Source organism: Cicer arietinum, chromosome 4 (genome assembly GCF_000331145.2).
Source record: "Cicer arietinum cultivar CDC Frontier isolate Library 1 chromosome 4, Cicar.CDCFrontier_v2.0, whole genome shotgun sequence".
In the NCBI taxonomy this organism is placed as follows: Eukaryota; Viridiplantae; Streptophyta; class Magnoliopsida; order Fabales; family Fabaceae; genus Cicer; species Cicer arietinum.
Genome location: NC_021163.2, coordinates 53,607,473 through 53,628,033, shown reverse-complemented (window position 1 = coordinate 53,628,033; position 20,561 = coordinate 53,607,473). Strand labels below are relative to the sequence as shown.

Sequence of the window (20,561 nt, the reverse complement as noted above, 5' to 3'; positions counted from 1 at the left end):
CGCTTGTGTTTAGAAAGCGCTGTAAAATGGGCGCTGTTAAATGTCATTTCTGGCGTAGTGGTAGTCTCTCTCGTGTGTTTACCAAAAAGACTATATGCATTTTCAACTCTTCGTTCATTAATTGAAGTGTTTTAAGTTTAAATAGTTTTCGTTACAGCATTATTCAATGCTCATTATTAAATAGTCAAATCATAAATTATTGCAGCTTTTGGTCTCCCAGATGAGAAATTATTGCAGCTTTCTGAAACAAATGTTCTCAAATTATTGACTAAAAAAAATTATAATAAAATTTACAGTACTCTTCCATTTAAAATTAAACTCATTTAAGGTCTTTTCACAAAAATCATAAATAAATAGCTTTCTAATTTAAAATATATATTTCTATCGGTCGTTGAATACACATTGTTTTTTTTTTTGTCTTAGTTTTATTTTCAGTAAAAGGAAATAAATATCAACAATATTTATTTTAAAAAGTAATGATTTGACTGTAATTTAAAGAGTTAAATTAATTTCTAATTGTCTCTAATAGTTAACAATATCATTCTCAATATAAATAATTAAACTATTTGTAAAAATTTATCGTCAATTTTATTTGAGTCCTGTTTTGATCATTTTTACTCTCAATTTTTTTTTTTATTTCTAGTTGTAATAGATGTTAAAAGTATCAAAATAATTCAAATAGATATATCAATCAAATGATAATGTTTTAACTCACTTGTTTCTTCTAATTTTATTACTAATAAACTTATTTTGGAGTAGATAAATATAAAATTATATAATTATTCTAATAAAAACAATTTTGAGGTAGTTTTGACTACCCCATTGGTATGAGTAGCTTCACATCTATTGTTATAAAATTAATTAAAATTGGAGCATTATACTAAAAGAGTAGAGATGATGAAGAAAGAGATAAGAGAGAAAAAATAAAATAGACTTTGTATTATATTATTCACAAGTATAAACTTTACACCGCAATATAGGTCCTATTTATAAGACAAAGTGTTGTAATTAGTTACAAGTACATGAAGAGTCTAAATTAATATTATGACTAAATGTCATTAACATTAATGAGCAAAACTATTTACTCATAGTAGTTAAGGAATATAGAAAAGTCTAAGGAAAATGGACATCTATATTTATCTTTAATTTTTTTTATAACACTATCTTTTAGATGTCCATGAAAGATATGTCTCATTAAAAAATCTTATTAAGAAAAACTCTCAGTGAAAGAAAAATAATACAATATCTGCAATTTAAATCTATCTTGTTAAAAACCTTATAAGAAAAACCAGTGAGACAAAATCACAGTGAATGAAAAAATAGTGCAAAACATATTCATTTATCTTCCTCAGTTGAACGATCATCTTTTAGACGGTGAAGATAAATTTTGTGTCAATAACTCAAAAAATTTATTTATAATTGGCTATGTAAAATTTATGTAAGATTATCACACAAATAAATTTATTGAATATTTAAATCACCTCTTTTTTTAAAGATAATTAGTAAAAAAGAATTAATTTTAGGTAAATATGTTTTGTTTCATCTTATTTAATGAGGCATTCTTTCAAGTGAGCAACATAGATAGTATTATCTTTACAAAGGATTGATGCTTTCATTTTTGTTGAAGAAAAAAATCACAAGTATCGTGTATGTTTTGAACCATAGACCTCAACCAAACATATTTTCGATTTGCTTCACATGGTGCTATAATTTTACCAGAAGAACTAGACAAATAACTTGTGAATGTGTTGGAAAATACAAGAAAAATAGAATTTGTACTATATTTTGTTATTTCTGAAAATTATTTTAGTTATTTAAACAAAAAGGTACGTTATTTATTGAATTATTTAATGTATGTCTAACGAAATATACATAGATGAATAGATAGTTAGTCCTGCAACACCAACAGCCACAAATTAAAAACCAATGGCCCCTGAAAAAGTAAGTGTGAAGTATTTTCCACACATCCACACCCCACCTCGACGCAAAATATAATGTGTCACACTGCACCAAATTATCCTTTGTAAAAAGTCTAGTCAACAAAAGTCTCTTCACAAAGAGTGATAATTTTAAATCGACCTTTTTATTCCATGTAAAATCAAGAAATTAGTATATAGAGATGGTATGATCCTTGGTGAGCACCTTGAATACATATTTAATTGAATCATCTTTGTTGTCATCATGTCTCTAAAACCATATGACAGCCATATTATCCTGCAAAGTACTGTTATCCAGCAGATAAATGCACTCTACCTATTTATTATGATTTACACAATTGATTCCTCTTTCTCAAATTTATTTTTGTTGAGATGAAAATAAAGATTTAATTCGTAAATCTACTTAGTTTGGAATTGGTTGTTCTATGTTTTGCGTATTAGGGTCGTCTTTTTTTTCATCTCTTCGATAATTGAGATCTTTAGTAAAAATTGGATTTTCTAAGTGAGAGACGACATCATTTCTTTGTTTTTCACATCATATGGGTTTGATTTTTTTCCACAATCAATTAACTTTTAATAACTAATAAATCATCATTCAAGTGTCATTCAATAGATCTCTACTACTGCATCTCTCTCAAAGGAGATTTTCTAAGAGTGATGCATCTATATCAATGCATAAATTTTCTATTCTAAACTATTTTTTTATTGATCGTCATGCTTCTAAAGGCAGTTATTATACAAGGCAGTCATTACGACTGGATTAAATGTAATATTGATAGCGTTTCTAGAGATAAACTAGGTCCTTATGCTATTGGTGTATTTTTAGTTTCACATATATAAAGAGTGCAACACGTGAGCTAACAAGTTTACTAATACTAGATTTTACGTTCATTGTTTTACTTGATAGGATTTTCTCCTGCATTGTATTTGGAATAACTTTATGGTAATCGATATAATTTCCGCTTTCGTCAATTTTCATCTTAGGTTGTTAATGATATTTGTTTTATTACCGTTTTGATTTTTTTATCCTAATTTTATCTCTTTAGTTTTTCAAGTAAATTTTTTAAAAATCATGCAATAATTTAAATATATATATAGAGAGGGGAAAGAGAGGGGAGAGAGAGCTATTTAAGTTTCTTCAATATTTTTTATAGTTACCTATTGTTCGTGTAGTGATAATTATATTATATTTAATCACTTACATATTAATATTTCTTTTTACATAATATTTATAGTATATAAATTTGACCCACAAATCAAATAATTTGAATCATTTACTGCTCGAAATAATTTTTTTTTATTTTTTTGAGAGAAACACTCTTGAGAATTAGTAGGTTGTATAATTAATCCTGGGTTCTTTTTGTTATATACACAAGTTGTGACAAAAAGCAAGGATCCCCACACACCACACCTCGAAGAAACAGCTGGAATATATATATATATGATTCATATCTGCAATCGTCCTTTTAAGTATAAATATATTATATATTGTTGTCTATCCTTCATATGTTGCAGGGAATCCTATGATCAAAATGCAAAACGACCTTGGTTCTTCCCATTTTTCAAACACTTTCATACTCTATAATTTTAGTAGATATTATTCTAGAGTAGACAAAAGGTCGTTTCAAGTCCAATATCCTCCCACTTTATCACTTATAATTAAAAGTATATATCTGATTCCAAACCTTTTATTCACCTTGAGACTTAAAACAATGTACTAATTTAGTGTCAGCGTATTTGTAGGTACATTCTTATCATTGAAAGTTATCTCTATACAAATTCAAGTCAAAGATCTTAGGTCCATATTACCATGAGATCCTTTATTTTTATTTATTTTTATTATAATTGAGTTTCGAACGGAACATATATTAATATTAAATTTTTCTTGGATAAACATATTCAGTAATTTGATGTCACATGTTATTTACTTATTTAATTATTTAAAGTAATTTAAGTATTATTTTTTATAATTGATTTTGTCTCAATAATTTATTCTAATTTGAAGATATGATTTTAAGTTTTTCCTCAAAAATTGATCATTGGTCTCAAGTTTATTGTTTAACTAATTTTTATGTGATTATTCAAACATAAACTTCTTTATATTAAATTTATCTTTAATTAAAATTAATTTATTCAAAATTAATATTTAATATTAAAGATGACATTTACTCACAAAATGATATAAAATTTTCTGATTATGTTGTACTTGCTCGATCAAACTCTTCTATATTGAAATTGTGTTTAATTTTGCAATGGCGAAAAATTGATTTTTATTAATTTGAATTTATAAATTAATTTTATTTAAAAGCATATTTTAGGTTAAATAGTTTTAACACTCTAGTTTTTATGAGAAATTAAACCCCAGTAATCTAATCAAAATAGTTTATGTTTAAATATGTTAACATAAAAGTGTGTTGAATAATAAATTTACAAAACAAATTTATTATAAATTTTTTCTAAAAAATAATAATCACTTTTGATAATTTTTTATTTGTTTAATTACTACATTTGTTAAAGAAAAAAAGAATTGCCCCCAATGTGTGCAACTTTACTTTTATATCATCTTTTCATTTAAAATTCTCTATTATATCCTACATTGAAATTTATCTTTAACTAAAATTAATTTATTGCCATTTTTTTATAACAAATGATTAATTGTTAATTTAATAAAAAAAACAAATTATATTAATAAAATCAAATAAAATACATTTAATAAAAAAATACATCAGAGTTAATGCGGTTGAATAGATGTGCTAACACAAATAACATGTTATATTATTTTAACAACTCTATCATATTTTGCGGCCGATAATGAAAACGGTTTTTTTTAATATAATGTATTTTTTCTCAATATTTAATGTATTTTGTTTAATTTTATATAATTTAGTTTTTATTATTATTTATTTATTAGACCCAAAGTAAAAATAAGATGAAGTTGTTAACAAACTATAATAAAGTTGCTCATTTATCTCTGCAATATATGTTGCAACATAAAAGAGAGTTATTAAAATAATATAATTATTTGTTCTGACACATCTACCGCATTAAATTTGATATACTTTTTTCATTAAATATATTTTTATTTTATTTTATTAATAAAAATTAATTTTTATTTTTTATTTATTAAATTAATAATTAATAATTTATTATATATAAAAAATAAATGATAACATATGGTAGAATCCCTAAACCCTAAAAGAAATTTAACCGCACAAGTGTCATATTGCGGGATTGCGTGGGCTTGATCCCACGAATCACATCTCCCCTCCCTTGTCTCTTTTATTCCTTAGTGTTCTCCTTATATAATCTTCACTCTTTTATCTAAGGAGCATAACTTTCACTCAAAGTGTAGTTTATAACTCCAATGAATTAAAGTTGAGCTAAGCATGATCTAAACAATTGTCATGGAGTTTAGTTGGACCTAAACAGTTAAGTTAAACTTGGTTGGACATAAACGAATTGACATGGACATGATGGTATGATCTTCGGTTCAATATGTTTGCTCTTTAACAACTTTTTCAATTATTTCTTTAATTGACTATTTAATAACTATAATTTTTATTCATACTTAGGTGTTTCCCCTGTAAATTGTTTTGTGCTATAAATTTATCATTTTTTTTTTATCTAGATACTTGTATTTTAAAATTATGCTAATATAATATGCATTTTATTGGTTTTTTTCCCCTAATCGTTATACAATTACATTAAATTTAATAATGCAACTAAAAGTTAAATGATTATCTAAAATGGAAATTAAATTTAGTTTAAAATACTGTTTAAATTAATTTCAGTAATTATACGTCCAAAAACAATTTAAATCCAAATTATCCAAACAACATAAATTGATAAGAATTAATTTTATATATATGTATTCAAACATAAGTTAAAATGAACTCTTTCACAATCAATTTTATAAAATTCAACTCTTGTCACCGTGACATCAAACAAATATTTTATTAGCAATGTCAAACTTAAAATTCCAAATACAACCTTTGTTTGACCAATATTTTATTTATTAATTGTCAACATAAAATTAATTTATATTGATGTTGCATATATCTTTTTTTTTTCTATGACTGATTTTTGTTGTGGCCTTTGACTATATCTTTTGCATATAATTTATAAGGAAATCAATATTTGAGAAAAAAATGTTATGCACGGTAAAATTATTATTTAATACGGACAATCAATAAAAATGAATATTAGAATGGTGAATCTTGATGGAATATTGGTCTAAAATTATTTTAAAATAGTTTTACACCAAAACTATATTTCAGTAAACTCATCTTCTTTTCTATATGATATAAGTCTTGTTTTTTTTTTTCTTTTCATTAAGCATGCATATTTGAGTTTTTTTCTTTTCTTTTTTAGATTCTCTCTATTTGGAAACGTTTCAATACAATTTTTGTTTTGACGTTATTGGGTAGATTCTTTTTTTACATTTTCTTTGCAAGATGGATAGATAATATTTTGATTGTAAAGAATATTCATATTAGTATATCCTTTATGATAAAATGATTTTTAGCATGTTTGTTAACAATAATGTAGAAGTAACTTTTTCTTTGACAGTTTTTATAGGCATTTTTCTTTGAAAGTTTATCATATTGCAAAAGACTAAAAATATGTATTTATGTTAATCATGACAATTATAAACATCCAAAATATTATAAAAAAAAAATGTATTTATGTTATAGTCTTCGACCATTATAAACATGTTTCTTTTACGCTCAAGTGACTAACATAAATACATGTTATCATTGCCATGTCTACTTCAACTCAACATCATATTTTTTTCCCACCATCCCACCACTATATGATAGGGTAGTTTTTAGATCAATTATGAAATAAAAGAATATTTGATTCAAATACTAAAAATTACATGATTCAGTTTGGATGATACCTTTAAAAATTTAATATAATTTAAATTAATGTTATTTATATTAGATTGATTTTTTATTTATCCAAATTAAAACTATAAATTATATTTTAATAATTATCTTATAAAGTTATGTTAAAGTAAAAAATTTGAAGTAAAATATAACATATTATACTAACAATTAATATTATCGAATAACATTGATCGATTATGTATAAAACATATGAAATAGTAATAAAAAATATATATTAAATAAAAAAAACAATTTTCAATTCAATTATGAAGTAAAAAATATTCAATTTAAAGATTAAAATATACATAGTTCAGCTTGGGTGACATATTTTATAATTCAATACGATACAAATTAACTTGATTTAAATTGGATGATTTTTATTGATCCATATTGCAACTATTAATTATTTTTTAATCATAATTTGATAAAGTTAAGTTAAAGTAACAAATTTAAAGTAAAATATAATATACTAACAATTAATATTATGGAATAACATTTGTTGATTTTGTTTAAAACATATAAAATAGTAATAAAAATATATTAAATTAAAAAAATAACTATTTAAAAAAAGTTAAAAATAACAAATAATACATTAATGCAATATTTCATATTAATACAAAATATTAAATTTTTGTATGTGGTTTGATTATTTTTAAAAATAAATTCAAAAATTGATTTGATTTAATCAATTTTCACAAAAGAAAATTAATAAGAAGTATTATTGTACTCTAAAACCAAAAACACCCTTTATTTTTTAAAATTACATAGAAAGAAAAGTTTTACTTTTTTTAGATTAAAAGATATATATTATTAATATAAAATTATTTTACGTTGATAATCGATTACAATTTTTCAACACATTAATAGTTGTATAATAATATTTTTAGATTTTTAAATTTAATAAATGTGTAATATGATGTGATAAGTTAAAGAATAGTAATTGATTATTAGTGCAAAATAAATTTATATTGATAGTGCATAATATTTTTTATGAGTGATAAGAGACTTGGTACTTGTGCTTTACAACACATACACAATATGCACCAACTTAATTAATTTTATTATTATATTAATACAATTTGAATGATTATTATTTTTTGACTCAAATCATCATTAGTTTTTTAAGTAAAGTAACGGATGATTTCAATTCAATTGATTTGAGTTTAATTAATAAATATAAGTATTAACTTTTTGTTCGACTTTAATTTAATGTTTTTTTTAAATACTTGATTTAAATGTTAATTATATATGTTATAGTTATAGATGATTAAGCTAACTATTCTTTTTGACAACATAATTAAGCTAACTCTAGTCCAATTACTATATACCACCCCTGCTTCTCCCAACATTTATTTTCCATTTTCTTTTTGGTATACTTTATTTTCCCTTTTCTACCACACAAGACAACTACTTTTTTGTAAAAAAAAAAAAAAAACAATCATTTTTTGATTATATATGGAAACTCAAATGAGTAATAATTGTAAAGAGTATTGAAGTGGTAACCTTTCAATTTTTTTCTAAATAGAATATTTATTTTGGAAAATCAAAAGTTATAGCCAAAAATAAATTATTACATAAAAAGATTAGAACCTTTTTTTTCTTGACTGAAAGGAAAAAAAAAACCGAATCTAAGTAATTAATAATGATCCAAAATTATCGAGATATGCACATATACGGAGTGAAGAAATTTCGACCGTTAATAAATATCTAACCGTTGATATCACGAGTTTATAAAAAATCGAACGATGCAGATTTTTCGCCAAGAAGTCTGCGTGTGTATATAACAAAATTTCAATGGTTGTGAAGATAAATATAACAGTGTTGGGTTGTTTTGCGGAGTTAACATAACTTGTCTTTCGCGCCACAACGATTTCTCTTCTCTTCTTTCAATTTCATCACTTTCTCTCTCACTTTCGTTTACTTCACATTTCATTCTCCTTCAGTTTCAGTTCTGGTAAATTTTAAGTTTATTTTTCCTTTTTTTTTTAATTTTATTTTAAAATTGTTATTTGGTTTAATATTCTTTTTGTTATTTGTTGTGTTTCCCTTATTTAGCGATTTAACGTTAAACACGCGTTTCCCCCTCTCTTTAGTTAATAGCAATAGATGTTGAATTTGATAGCTGAATTCAACGATACTTGATTAGACTTTACTTATCTTCTTTCTGAAACAATTATTGGTCAGACTTTTATCTATCAGTTAAACTCTGAATTATCGAAGTCTTTTAGTGAGATTTAGAAGGTTAAGACTTAAAAATATAGTAGTAGATGTTATTTATTTATTTTTATTGATTTTTTTTTGATAATGTAGTATTCATTATATGCACTTTTTTTTTTCTTTTCAAAAAACAATTTCAATTGGAGTAGGTTTTTGATATTTTTCTTGGTTTTCTTGATAATGGTGGATTGTGTAACTGAATTCAGGGTTTATCTTAAGTTGTGTTTGATTGGTGGGAAGATGAAGGAGACAATTGAAGAGATTGATTTAAATCTGTCTATTCAATTTTGATTGTACTTCAATATTGGGGGATTGTGGGAGAGAAGTAAAGTTTTCAAATTTTAGATGTATTATTGACTAAATTATTCTTACATTAGATATCACATTAAATGTTACAAGAATGTAAAAAATAAATTACAATTTTTTTCTCAATTAATATCTCTCTCCTTTCCTTGTGAATCAAGCAAGAAAAGGGTATTTTTCCTCCACTCTACTTAACCAAATTCTCATTAAGTCCTTCTCTCCCGCGTATTAAATCTCTATCATCTCCTCTCTTTGGACCAAACAGACCCTTAGATTTGTGGTTGTTAGTCATAAGTTGAAGGAAAAAAGATTGGGGGACAATATTTTGCAATTTTGTATTGATTGAATTGAAATAGGTGGCTTTTATTTATTTAGGTACATATTTAATCTCCTTGTTTCTTCAAAGTTTGAACCTAGCAACCATTATCTGGTATATATTGCTAATGTGTTTGGTCAAGTAAAGGATGAGCTTCTAATGCAACTTTCCAGATAGTCTGCCAAATATTCTTTGACATTATGTTCATAATTATCTTTATGTAGAAAATTCATGAAGAGTAGGGGATTTTTCTTTACATTATGTACATCATCTTGGTGTTTTGATTTAAAAAAAATTGTTTATTATTTAGGTAGCTACCGAACTCACAAGTTTCTCGAGCTCCATGGGGAAAGAAGAATCCAATACATTTGGCAGACCTTACAACTTTACGGGGCCTAATGATGTCAGTAAATCATGTTATGGCTATCTTAACTACTTTTCTGTATGTATAGTCTGCTTATAGCTTATATGCTCTAATTTATTTTGATTTTCCTCGCTATTAGGAAACTCCAAACAAACCTACGCTACCACATTGGACTACTTCTATGCAGGTGTTAAACATTTTCTGAACTTAACCCATTTGTGATGGTATCTTGGTCATGTAACTCGCGTATCGTACGTAGAGAAAAACTGACTCATTTTTTTATCTTCGTTTAAATTATAAATAGGCTTATTACAATCGTGGGTCTACTCCAGCTCCCTTTTTGAATCAATTTGCACACGGCCCTTACTTGTATCAACATCCCTACATGTGGCTAAATCAGGTAATGGTATACATATTATTGCATCGTATAGCAGGTTGCTTTCTTAGACTATGACAAAAGGATAAGTCACCTGCTTCATTTTCACATTCTTTGTTGTTTGGTGCAGGCAAACAATGCACTACTTCAATGTGATCCTCTACATGATCCTGCGAAGCTCTCCAATAAACCTCACCCACCTGAGGTGATCTTAAACCTTTCAATAAATATATATATTCATTATACTTCATTAATTTATTTTTTCTATCATGGTTTATATGGAATTCAATTTTATAGTTAGTATATGTTTAATGGAATATTTTTAATTCAATTTTTTGGATTTCAATTGTGCATGAGTCGGTATATTCATATACAAATGTTTATGCATTTTGGGCAGGGTGCTGCACTGGCTTTCCAACAAATAGTTCTCAGGAATTATGGCGACAGAAACTCAGATTGGAAAAAATTATTTGGAAGAAACTCGCAACCTGAAAGTTCAATAACTGGGGAATCAAGAGAATATGGAAACCAATCTTCAGCACGAAAAAATGACTGGGCTGGAACCTCAATGAGGTACATTTTGTTCTTGTTCTTCTGGTAAACATGTTGATAACATTTTTCCAAGCCTGAATAAAAAATTATTCGTGCGCAGTGTAGCAAGTGGAAGCAAGAGATCACCAGATGAAGACCAAGATGACAGTAAGAATGTATGTTGATCTATTAAATTTTTAGACAAATATGCGTTGATGAATGAAATATGTGTTCTGACTTCTGCCACTGTTATGTTTAGAACACTTAAAGAAATTAGTAGTTTATTAAGGCTTTAAAATGAATCAATTTATTCTTTTTTATGGGTCATATTCTTAAAATCTTTGACACAAAAGTCTAATTATATCCTTTATGTGGCAGGATTTTACTATAAGTAAGAAGCAGAAATCTAACATGACTACTGGGGATGGTAAGATTATGGAAGTATCTTTTGATTACCTGAATAATGAAAATTCATGTATTATGATCTAAAATTTGAATGCTCAGAAGGTGACTGGCTCCAAAATTTGTATTGCAGTTTATGTGACTAACAGTCTTGCATCTTGTTTCTTTGTAGAAAATTCTTCTGGGCTGACTCAGAATGTGGGGAAAGTTGCCAAGGAATCGGACGCTGATGCTCAACTAAAAAATACGGTACTATAAATTTTATGGGTTTTTGTAGCATGTTTGAAAAGGTTTTATTTGTGGGTGGGTTAGCTAAATATAATAACAACAATTTACTAAGATGGCATGTAAAATCTCTTTTGAATCTAATTGATGAACACACCCATATTTGATGTAGTTGTGCTTTTGGACTTTGTATCGTAAATCTTACAACATCCAAATGCATATTCAATGTTGAAATATAGTAAGAAAGCAACCTAAAGAAAATACGACATTGACTAGCTCCTCCATTACATATCTTAGATACCATGGGAAAAATCACCTTGGAAAAAAATAATGTAATGTTGATAGTAACAAAAGTGATTTAACATCTTTAGCACATTCCCTCACTTTTACACATTCCCTCGTACTAGTGCCCTCTTTGGCTTGAAGCATGGGCTATGCTTAGGTTCTCTTAGATATTAGAATTAACTCAACCTCTATACTACTTGGTCAGATTTTATATCAAGGCCCAATTCTCCTAACAACTTAAGGTGTTAGGTGAATTTACTCGCTTGAGGTGCCAGATCGACACATTGTATGTATTGAGATTAAAATAATTGACTTTCCAACTTGAATCTCGTTAGATATACTAATTTTGTTGGCTACTACCATAGATACAACATCTTCCTAGTCCTATAAAAAGTCTATATGATCCACGTGATGCCAAATTGGTTATACTATAATATATGCTTTCATGTGTTGCCACTAATCTTGTAAGATGTTACATTTTCAACTTGTCTATAATTTTTTATTTTTGTTTCATTCTACATTTCATTCATGCCATTTATGAACCTTTCATATGAAATGCTACCACCATTTTACAATCCAGCATTCTAGTTAGGGATAACTTGTGAATACATTTCAGAAAGGAAATCTCTTACTAAAGTTGTTAAGTTTAATTCTTAGTTATCTGGCACAATGTCTAGTATTTACTGTTAGCCACATTTCTTTTTGACAGGATGATGATGATATAAGAAAAGAAAGAAAAAGACAGTCAAATAGAGAATCAGCTAAGAGATCAAGGATACGGAAACAGGTACATACTGGTGCAATGCAACATGTTTTTGTTGTTCTGTTACAAATATTTATCCTCATAATTACATAAAATTTTAAAATGTCTATGTATTCGACAGGGATTGAATAAGGTTAAAAATGTAAAACAAAGTTTCTAGTTCATTTTCATTTATGCTCCTCATCTTTTAGTTCCAAAAAGTTTTTTCAAGTTCTTATCTTAACTTCATTTAATAATTATTAAATGTTATAAAGAACTAATTAAATAATTGAGATAACATAAAACAATAATTTTAGTTAATGTTGTCCTTATTTTTTCTATTTGACATTATATCAATTTCTTGTTCCTATTTTTCTTTTGCTTTTTCTTGTGACCTTATGTCCTAAGCATGCACTTAAATGACATTGGCAAATACCAAAAAAACCACATTCCTACCGAAAATACTAGGACTAATTTGTAATTTTAAAATGACCTATTTATTAAAGCACATATCAGAACTCCTCCAATTAAGCTGCACTTTAGACAATAAGGATGAATATACTTACAACTATTGGGAGCTAGATTGCAAAATATCAAAGAAACCATGGTTTTGACTTGGTTGGTTATGCCACATGGCACTACCAATGGCCAGCACTATTTCTGAGCTTGACCCATTTATTATTATGCGGTGTATAATATGTGACACATTGCTTGAAGTGCAAGTAATTTTTTTGTTTTAATTTTTTGCACTCAATTATAGAAGTTAGTTCTATTGTGATTGTTTTGCCTTCTAGAGCATCAAGTTGATCAAAAGGACATGTTGAGTCTTAGTTTTCTTTCATTGATGATCAGTCTTATAGGCATGTTTATATTTATAATCTAATTTTTTTTAAAAGCAACCTAAAAGTTTCCTCATTATGAACTTATGGTGCATTCTCAACTGCCTTTCCGGTTATTTGGAAAATGACTGTAGGAACGTGATTACGATTATACATGGTAGGGTTTTATGGCATCGATTGATCCATGTAATTGAACATGCCTAGAGGAAAAAGAGCAAATTTTTGTTGGTATTGTTGTTGTATAATCATTGGATCTTCAATCTTGGCTGACGAAACATCCAAATTGTATCTTTGATTACCGTTGTGGAAGTTGCAAATTTTACTTGTGTTTCTCTTTGACTTTTCTTACATCTCTTGCGAATTTGTCATAACTACCTTCTGAAAACATATAAACCTTTATTGTTTTTTCTTAAACTTTGTATTTCATTTGATGTTTTTCATTATTTGTGTCTTGGCAGCAAGAATGTGACGAATTATGTAAAAAGGTAGACTCTATCAGGGATGGAAATTCCGCCCTAACACAAATGCTCGTTAAGCTTTCTGAGGAGTGTCTGGAGCTCACCAATGAAAACGATTCCATTGAGGTCCATCATTTTAACTCTCCTTATTTGTTCAACATGAGTACTTGTTTGGTTTGAGAAATAATTAAATAAACTAAAAACTTGGTGATAATTTTGTAATTAAGAGAGGAAGAAATGAAAACAATAGTTAGGAGATCAGGTGGAGTCCAAAATTGAAGATGAATCCCTTTAATTTGCAAAGGCAAAGAGGAGCCCACAGTGCACTTAACACCGTATACTATCTTAAAATCTCGAGGCAATTAATGAGTGGAACTCACATGGTTAGCCAATGTTGTTGATAGCGGCTATAGTGTGCCTATATCATAGTGAAATTTGAACAAAATGGCTTTTAATATTGGTTTAAAAAGAGGTTAATTCTGAGTCTGGTGTTGCTAATGAATGATGTGGAAGAGTATTGTAATGTGTATTTGTGTTTCTCAATGCTCTCTTTTCCAAAATTGCTACTAATTTGAGTGTGATTTGGTGGTGGAACAGGAAGAACTAATTAAGAGGTATGGACCAGAATCAATTGCAGATCTATTGCTCATGAAGCCTGCTTGAGATACTACTTCTGGTGGACTCCCAAAAAACAGTTTAAGATAGGAAGCTTCTTACAACTGATCAGAATCCATCTTATATTTTTTTATTGGGGCTAGACTTGACTTTTGACCCTGCTTTTAAGTTGTTAATCGATATTAGACATTAGACATAATGATATATTTGTAAATCAACATTACAATAATCTTTTATTAGTAAAATTAAAAGTTTTGGAGATATATTTTAAAATCTTATTTATATTTTAATTAAGCAAAATACAACATGCGGTCCTTTATGTTTTATAAAAGAAATTGTTACTTTTAATTTATTTTTATAACATTTAGGTACTTTAGATTACAAAAAGTTTGCACCATTACCCTTTTAACATTATGCACACCGAAGTTGTAGTATAATAAAAAAACATGTATTGAGTAGTTATTTTTAATAGGTAGTTATTATATAAGGATAAATGGCAAAATGGATAGTTCACATATATTTTACACCATGGTTATTACATTAAAAATAAACAAAAATGGATAGTGTTCTTCTCCCACTCATCAATTATCTTAAATACACAAAAATATTTATTGGAATTGGTTAATACGGACATGTAAAATACATTTTTAGATTAATCAATTTAAATAAAATTTAAGAATTTTGAAAAAATTTGAGATGATTTTTTATTTTTATAATTTTTGGAGCAACTTTACTACCCCTGCTTTTAAAAAAAAAATTACACATGATTGTGTAACTACACGTTTATATAAGAAAAAAAAAATATTTATGTAATAAAGTACGGTTCAAAACATAAAATTGTGTTTTCTTTCAGATAAGTATATATCCGAAGTGATTTGGGTGGTGAGAAAATTTTCTCCCTATTATTGTTGTTAAGGCCACGGGCCCAAGAAAATATTCGATGTGTATAATTTTTATTCATTTTATTTTAAATTTTTGTCATTTTAAATAAGTTAGTAATCTAACTAATAATTTATCAGAGTTCAAAAATCAAATTGAAACAATTACATTGGTTTGAGTATTAGGTTTTCATCATTCAACACCGATAATGATATGAATTTAATTATTTCTATATCATATTATATTAATAGTTTTATCTTAAAAATATATTTTTTTATCTATGTAATTTTTAATTATAAAATATTTGTATTATTATAATTTATGTATTTGTTTTAAGAGTTTAATTGATATGTATTTTCAGTGTAAAATGTTTTACACCATCAACACATCACAATCATTTATAAAGATTATTTAAGGGATAGTTTTGATAAAAGTTAAATATATATAATGATTTAACTGTTGTGATTGGTTGACAATATAAAAATTCTTTATACTAACAATGTATATCAATTAAATTTTTATTTTAATAATATAAAACTGTGTTTCGATCACCTACTGACTTGTTGCATCTTCTGCCGTACTTATGTGTGTAAGAGAAGAACGAATATTACTAAAAAAAAATAAATAAATGCGAATGAGAGAAGGAAATCAAGAGAGAATTGTAACAATGCTTTAGAAAAATTTGGAGAAGAGAGAATCCTAATTAACAAAAAAATTCTAGTGTTCTAATCAATTTTTTATAGATAAATCGAATATTCTCTATGCACAAAATTAATTCTTAAATTTTAAACTTAAATGAACAATAAACTCTAACTACAAAAATATATCATGTTTGCATGTCCAAACTCATGGTCAAATGACCTTTGATTAAACTAGAAGAGACATGCATCATGCTCTTGAGTATTGTCCCTCAATTTGATTAAACTCAAAAATATAAAAAAAAAGAACATATAAAACCAACCAACTAATTTTAATGGGTAACCGAATCAAATCGAAACCATGACCCATTTCACACCATTTGCCATAATCCGAACCAAAACAAATTTTCAACCAACTCATAAGCCTCTTTTCCTCTCTCAAAGTGGAATAGAACATAGTTTCAAGCTTTCATTTTCACTGTAACATTACAATGTATCTGAAAGATGGGTGTTCCTTAATATTAAAACTACGCAAATCTTCAATCCCATTTGTTCTAAACACAAATCCAATTTCAAATCTCGACAAACCCAACAACCTTAATCCCTCTCCCACCATTCCAGAATCCCACGTAATCAATGTCTTGAAACATGAATCTGACATTGCATCATCACTTGAATACTTCACATCTTTGTCCAATTCCGGAACTTTCAAACACACCCATTTAACATACCAAACCATGATTGAAAAGCTTGGAAGAAACTGTGAAATGGATGCTGTTCAATACCTTTTGCAACAGATGAAGCTAGAAAGTGTACCATGTTCTGAAGATTTATTCATATGTGTGATGGATTCTTATAGGAGAGCAAATTTAGTTGATCAAGCTTTGAATTTGTTTTATAGGATTAAGGAATTTGGGTGTAAACCTACTGTTAGGATTTATAATCATCTTTTGGATGGTTTGCTTGGTGCAAATAGGTTTAAGATGATTAGTCCTCTTTATAATAACATGAAAGGTGAAGGGTTGGAACCAAATGTGTTTACTTATAATATTCTTCTTAAGGCTCTTTGTAAAAATGGAAAGGTTGATGGTGCCTGCAAGCTGCTTGTTGAAATGTCTAAGAAGGGTTGTCCACCGGATGATGTGAGTTATACTACTATAATCTCTTGTATGTGTAAATCTGGTCAAGTTGAGAAAGCGAAAGAGCTAGCTATGAGATTCGAGCCTGTTGTGCCTGTTTATAATGCTTTGATTCATGGGGTGTGTAAAGAATGTAGGTTTAATGAGGCGTTTGATTTGATGAATGAGATGGTTGAAAAAGGGGTCGACCCAAATGTTGTTAGTTACTCTACTGTTATTAGTTGCCTTTGTGATGTGGGGAACATTGATTTGTCCCTTGCTGTTTTTGCAAAAATGGTTGTGAGAGGATGTAGCCCAAATGTTCATACATTTACTTCGTTGATAAAAGGTTATTTCTTGCAAGGGAGACTAGGCGATGCTCGTGGCTTGTGGAATCTCATGATTCAAGAGGGAGTTGAGCCGAATGTCGTCTCGTACAACACTCTCATACATGGTTTGTGCTCTAATGGGAACATGGATGAGGTGATATCTGTATGGAAACAGATGGAGAAAGATTGTTTCCGTCCGAACGTGACCACATATAGCACTATCATATACGGCTTTGCGAAATCGGGGAATTTGATCGATGCTTGTGAAACATGGAACAAGATGATAAATTGCGGCTGTCGTCCGAATGTTGTGGTGTACACCTGCATGGTGGATGTCCTTTGTCAGATGTCTATGTTTGATCAAGCTTATCGTCTTATTGATAATATGATAAGCGACAGCTGTCCTCCAACTGTTGTTACCTTCAACGCCTTCATCAAGGGCTTATGTCGTGGCAATAGAGTACAATGGGCAATCGATGTGTTTGATCAGATGGAGAAATATGAATGTTTACCTAATATTAGAACGTATAATGAGTTATTGGATGGTCTCTTTAGAGCAAACGGGTTCAGAGAGGCTTGTGGACTTATAAGGGAGTTGGAAGAAAGGAATGTGGAAATGAATTCTGTCACTTACAACACTATCATGTATGGTTTTTCTTTTAATGGAATGCACCAACAGGTTTTGCAGCTTTTGGGAAAAATGTTGGTAAATGGAGTAAAGTTAGATACCATTACAGTTAATATAACTGTTAATGCATATTGTAAGTTGGGTAAGGTTAGAACTGCTAAACAGGTTTTGGATAAAATTACTGACAAGAAGGAATTTTGTGCAGACATAGTAACACATACCATACTTTTGTGGGGCATCTGTAATTGGTTAGGCACTGAAGAGGCCATTGTGTATCTTCATGAAATGTTGAATAAAGGAATCTTTCCCAATATTGCCACTTGGAATGTGTTGGTTCGAGGCTTCTTTAATAACTTGGGTCATATGGGACCGATCCGCATTTTGGATGATATATTGGGAACTTGATAATATAGTATGCAGTTTCCGGAAATTGATTGCCAGACATCGAAAAGTGACTGTAATGTGGAGAGATCTCGTCCACTGATAACAATCTGGCGTTTAAAACCGATTTGTCGAATTTATGTTCAATCTTGCACGAATGGTGGTGATTCGCCCAACTGCATGACTGCAGTGGATAGCGACAGCAGGCAATCCAGGTCCACAATTTCGAGCTTCTTCTAAGGTAGACTATTGGTCTTCAGTTATGGCAATTTTCAACGGTATGTAACATATTACTGCATTACAAACGGCTATTTGAGAGCAAGGAAAGTGAGGAGATTGAATGCGGGGAGGCGGTGGAATCTGTGGTTGAATCATTAGGGGGAGGAATTTTTTGTATACAGAATTCAAGTGTGGTTCTCTCCAAAAGAGACATGTAATATAGTAGTGTAAAGTTGGCATGCATGCATGGCTCACGTAAATATATATTTCAACTGTACCCTTATTTGTTAATTTATCACATATTCTTTATGATCTTAAGGCTGCACCAAGCTCTGTATTCTTGACAGCTTTCCCACAAGAGAAGTCAATACCTAATATGATTAGTATAAATGACTTCTTTTTTCTCATGAAGAAGTTCAATTCTAAAAACAAAGCATGCTGTATACAGTCTGAACAGATTGTGGCAGCTATGCATTTGGTAGATTTTGCCATTTGCAACATAGAACAGGTTGTGAATACATTATACATATGTGTAGTTGCTATCTATTCTAAAGATTTTATAATGTGTTCAATCCAAATCTGACCAATTTTAATTGCAATTAGATGCATAGCTCAGAAACTGAACTGAGGAAATTACAAAACTCTGAATTTCTCTAGTGCACCACAATAACTAAATGAGTTTTATTATGTAAATTGTTATTGATTGATAGACTTGAAGTAATTGTGTGATTCACTTCACAAATTCTAAAGAATCTTGAAAAAGATTTACGGCCATCCTATTACATCCAATTTGTATAAACTGGTGAGAGCGAATCGAATCTCAATTTTAGTGTGTCTATACACACTTTGCAATTATTTGTACAAACCATTCTAAAGGATCTTGTTGTTCAAGTTGTTGCAGCAATACCAAACATAGTTCATTGATTGTAATTGACTACTATTTTCTACAACGACAACTAGTAAAATATTTGTGCATTCACACGGATCCTCGAGTGTGGGGTTGATTTATAAAAGAAAAACATGGATCCTCGATTGTGTGATTGATTTATACAAGGAAAACATTGTTTCTGTACATGCCTTTTAAAATAATATATCAACTTATATAAATGGTGCATGTACTTGAGAAATTAGAAGTAATGGGAGATGAAAAGTTATAAAACATAACTGCAAAACTTTCTCCATTATCTATTATATATCTAAACTAAAGTGAAGCAGATAATGTTTAACTGCAATTACAAAGCCAATTTATTGAATGTTTAATTTCATCAGTGACGATTTGTCCCGTGTACAATAGTGATTTTGAAATTTTTATCAGTGACAATCTGTCATGTGTGTAATAATTCAATCTCATAACTGATAATTTGTCATGTGTATGATAGTTATTTTAAAAAATTATCAATGATAGCTTGTCTCGTCTATAATAGTTTAATCTTATAAGTAACAACTTGTTTTGTGTATGATAGTTATTTTGAAATTTTTATTAGTGAAAACTTGTATTATGTATGATAGTTCAATTATTATACGTAAAATTGTGATGTTGAAATTTTTATCACTAATAACTTGTTCCATATATAATAGTTCAATTTCATAAGCAACAACTTGTTATGTGTATGATAATAATTTTTTTTTTATTAGTGACAACTTATGCCGTGTATAATAGTTAAATCTCATTAGTGACAACTTATGCCGTATATAGTAGTTAAATCTCATTAGTGACAACTGTATATGATATTAATTTTAAAAAATTTATTAGCGAAAACTTGTCTCATGTTTCATAGTTTGATCTTATCAGGAGCAACTTTTCTCGTGTATACACGATAATTATTTTAAATTTTTTATAAGTGAGAATATGACAATTCAATCTCATTAG

General features: G+C 28.2%; 2 protein-coding genes across 2 annotated transcripts; both read left to right on the top strand.

Annotated features, from left to right (window-relative positions):
* Nucleotides 1–8,625: 8,625 nt before the first annotated feature.
* On the top strand, nucleotides 8,626–14,764 carry LOC101493314 (light-inducible protein CPRF3-like). Its single transcript, XM_004498136.4, has 12 exons — nucleotides 8,626–8,780; nucleotides 9,973–10,065; nucleotides 10,166–10,213; nucleotides 10,331–10,426; nucleotides 10,533–10,607; nucleotides 10,800–10,975; nucleotides 11,055–11,109; nucleotides 11,312–11,360; nucleotides 11,508–11,584; nucleotides 12,555–12,632; nucleotides 13,885–14,010; nucleotides 14,482–14,764. Exons 2-12 carry the CDS (start codon nucleotides 10,006–10,008, stop codon nucleotides 14,545–14,547), a joined length of 906 nt encoding a protein of 301 aa, XP_004498193.1. The 5' UTR covers nucleotides 8,626–8,780; nucleotides 9,973–10,005; the 3' UTR covers nucleotides 14,548–14,764.
* A 1,743-nt stretch (nucleotides 14,765–16,507) lies between these two features.
* LOC101493637 (uncharacterized) lies at nucleotides 16,508–19,348 on the top strand. The gene is made up of 4 exons (XM_073367432.1): nucleotides 16,508–18,424; nucleotides 18,663–18,750; nucleotides 19,039–19,199; nucleotides 19,295–19,348. Exons 1-4 carry the CDS (start codon nucleotides 16,508–16,510, stop codon nucleotides 19,346–19,348), a joined length of 2,220 nt encoding a protein of 739 aa, XP_073223533.1.
* The last annotated feature ends 1,213 nt before the right edge of the window (nucleotides 19,349–20,561 follow it).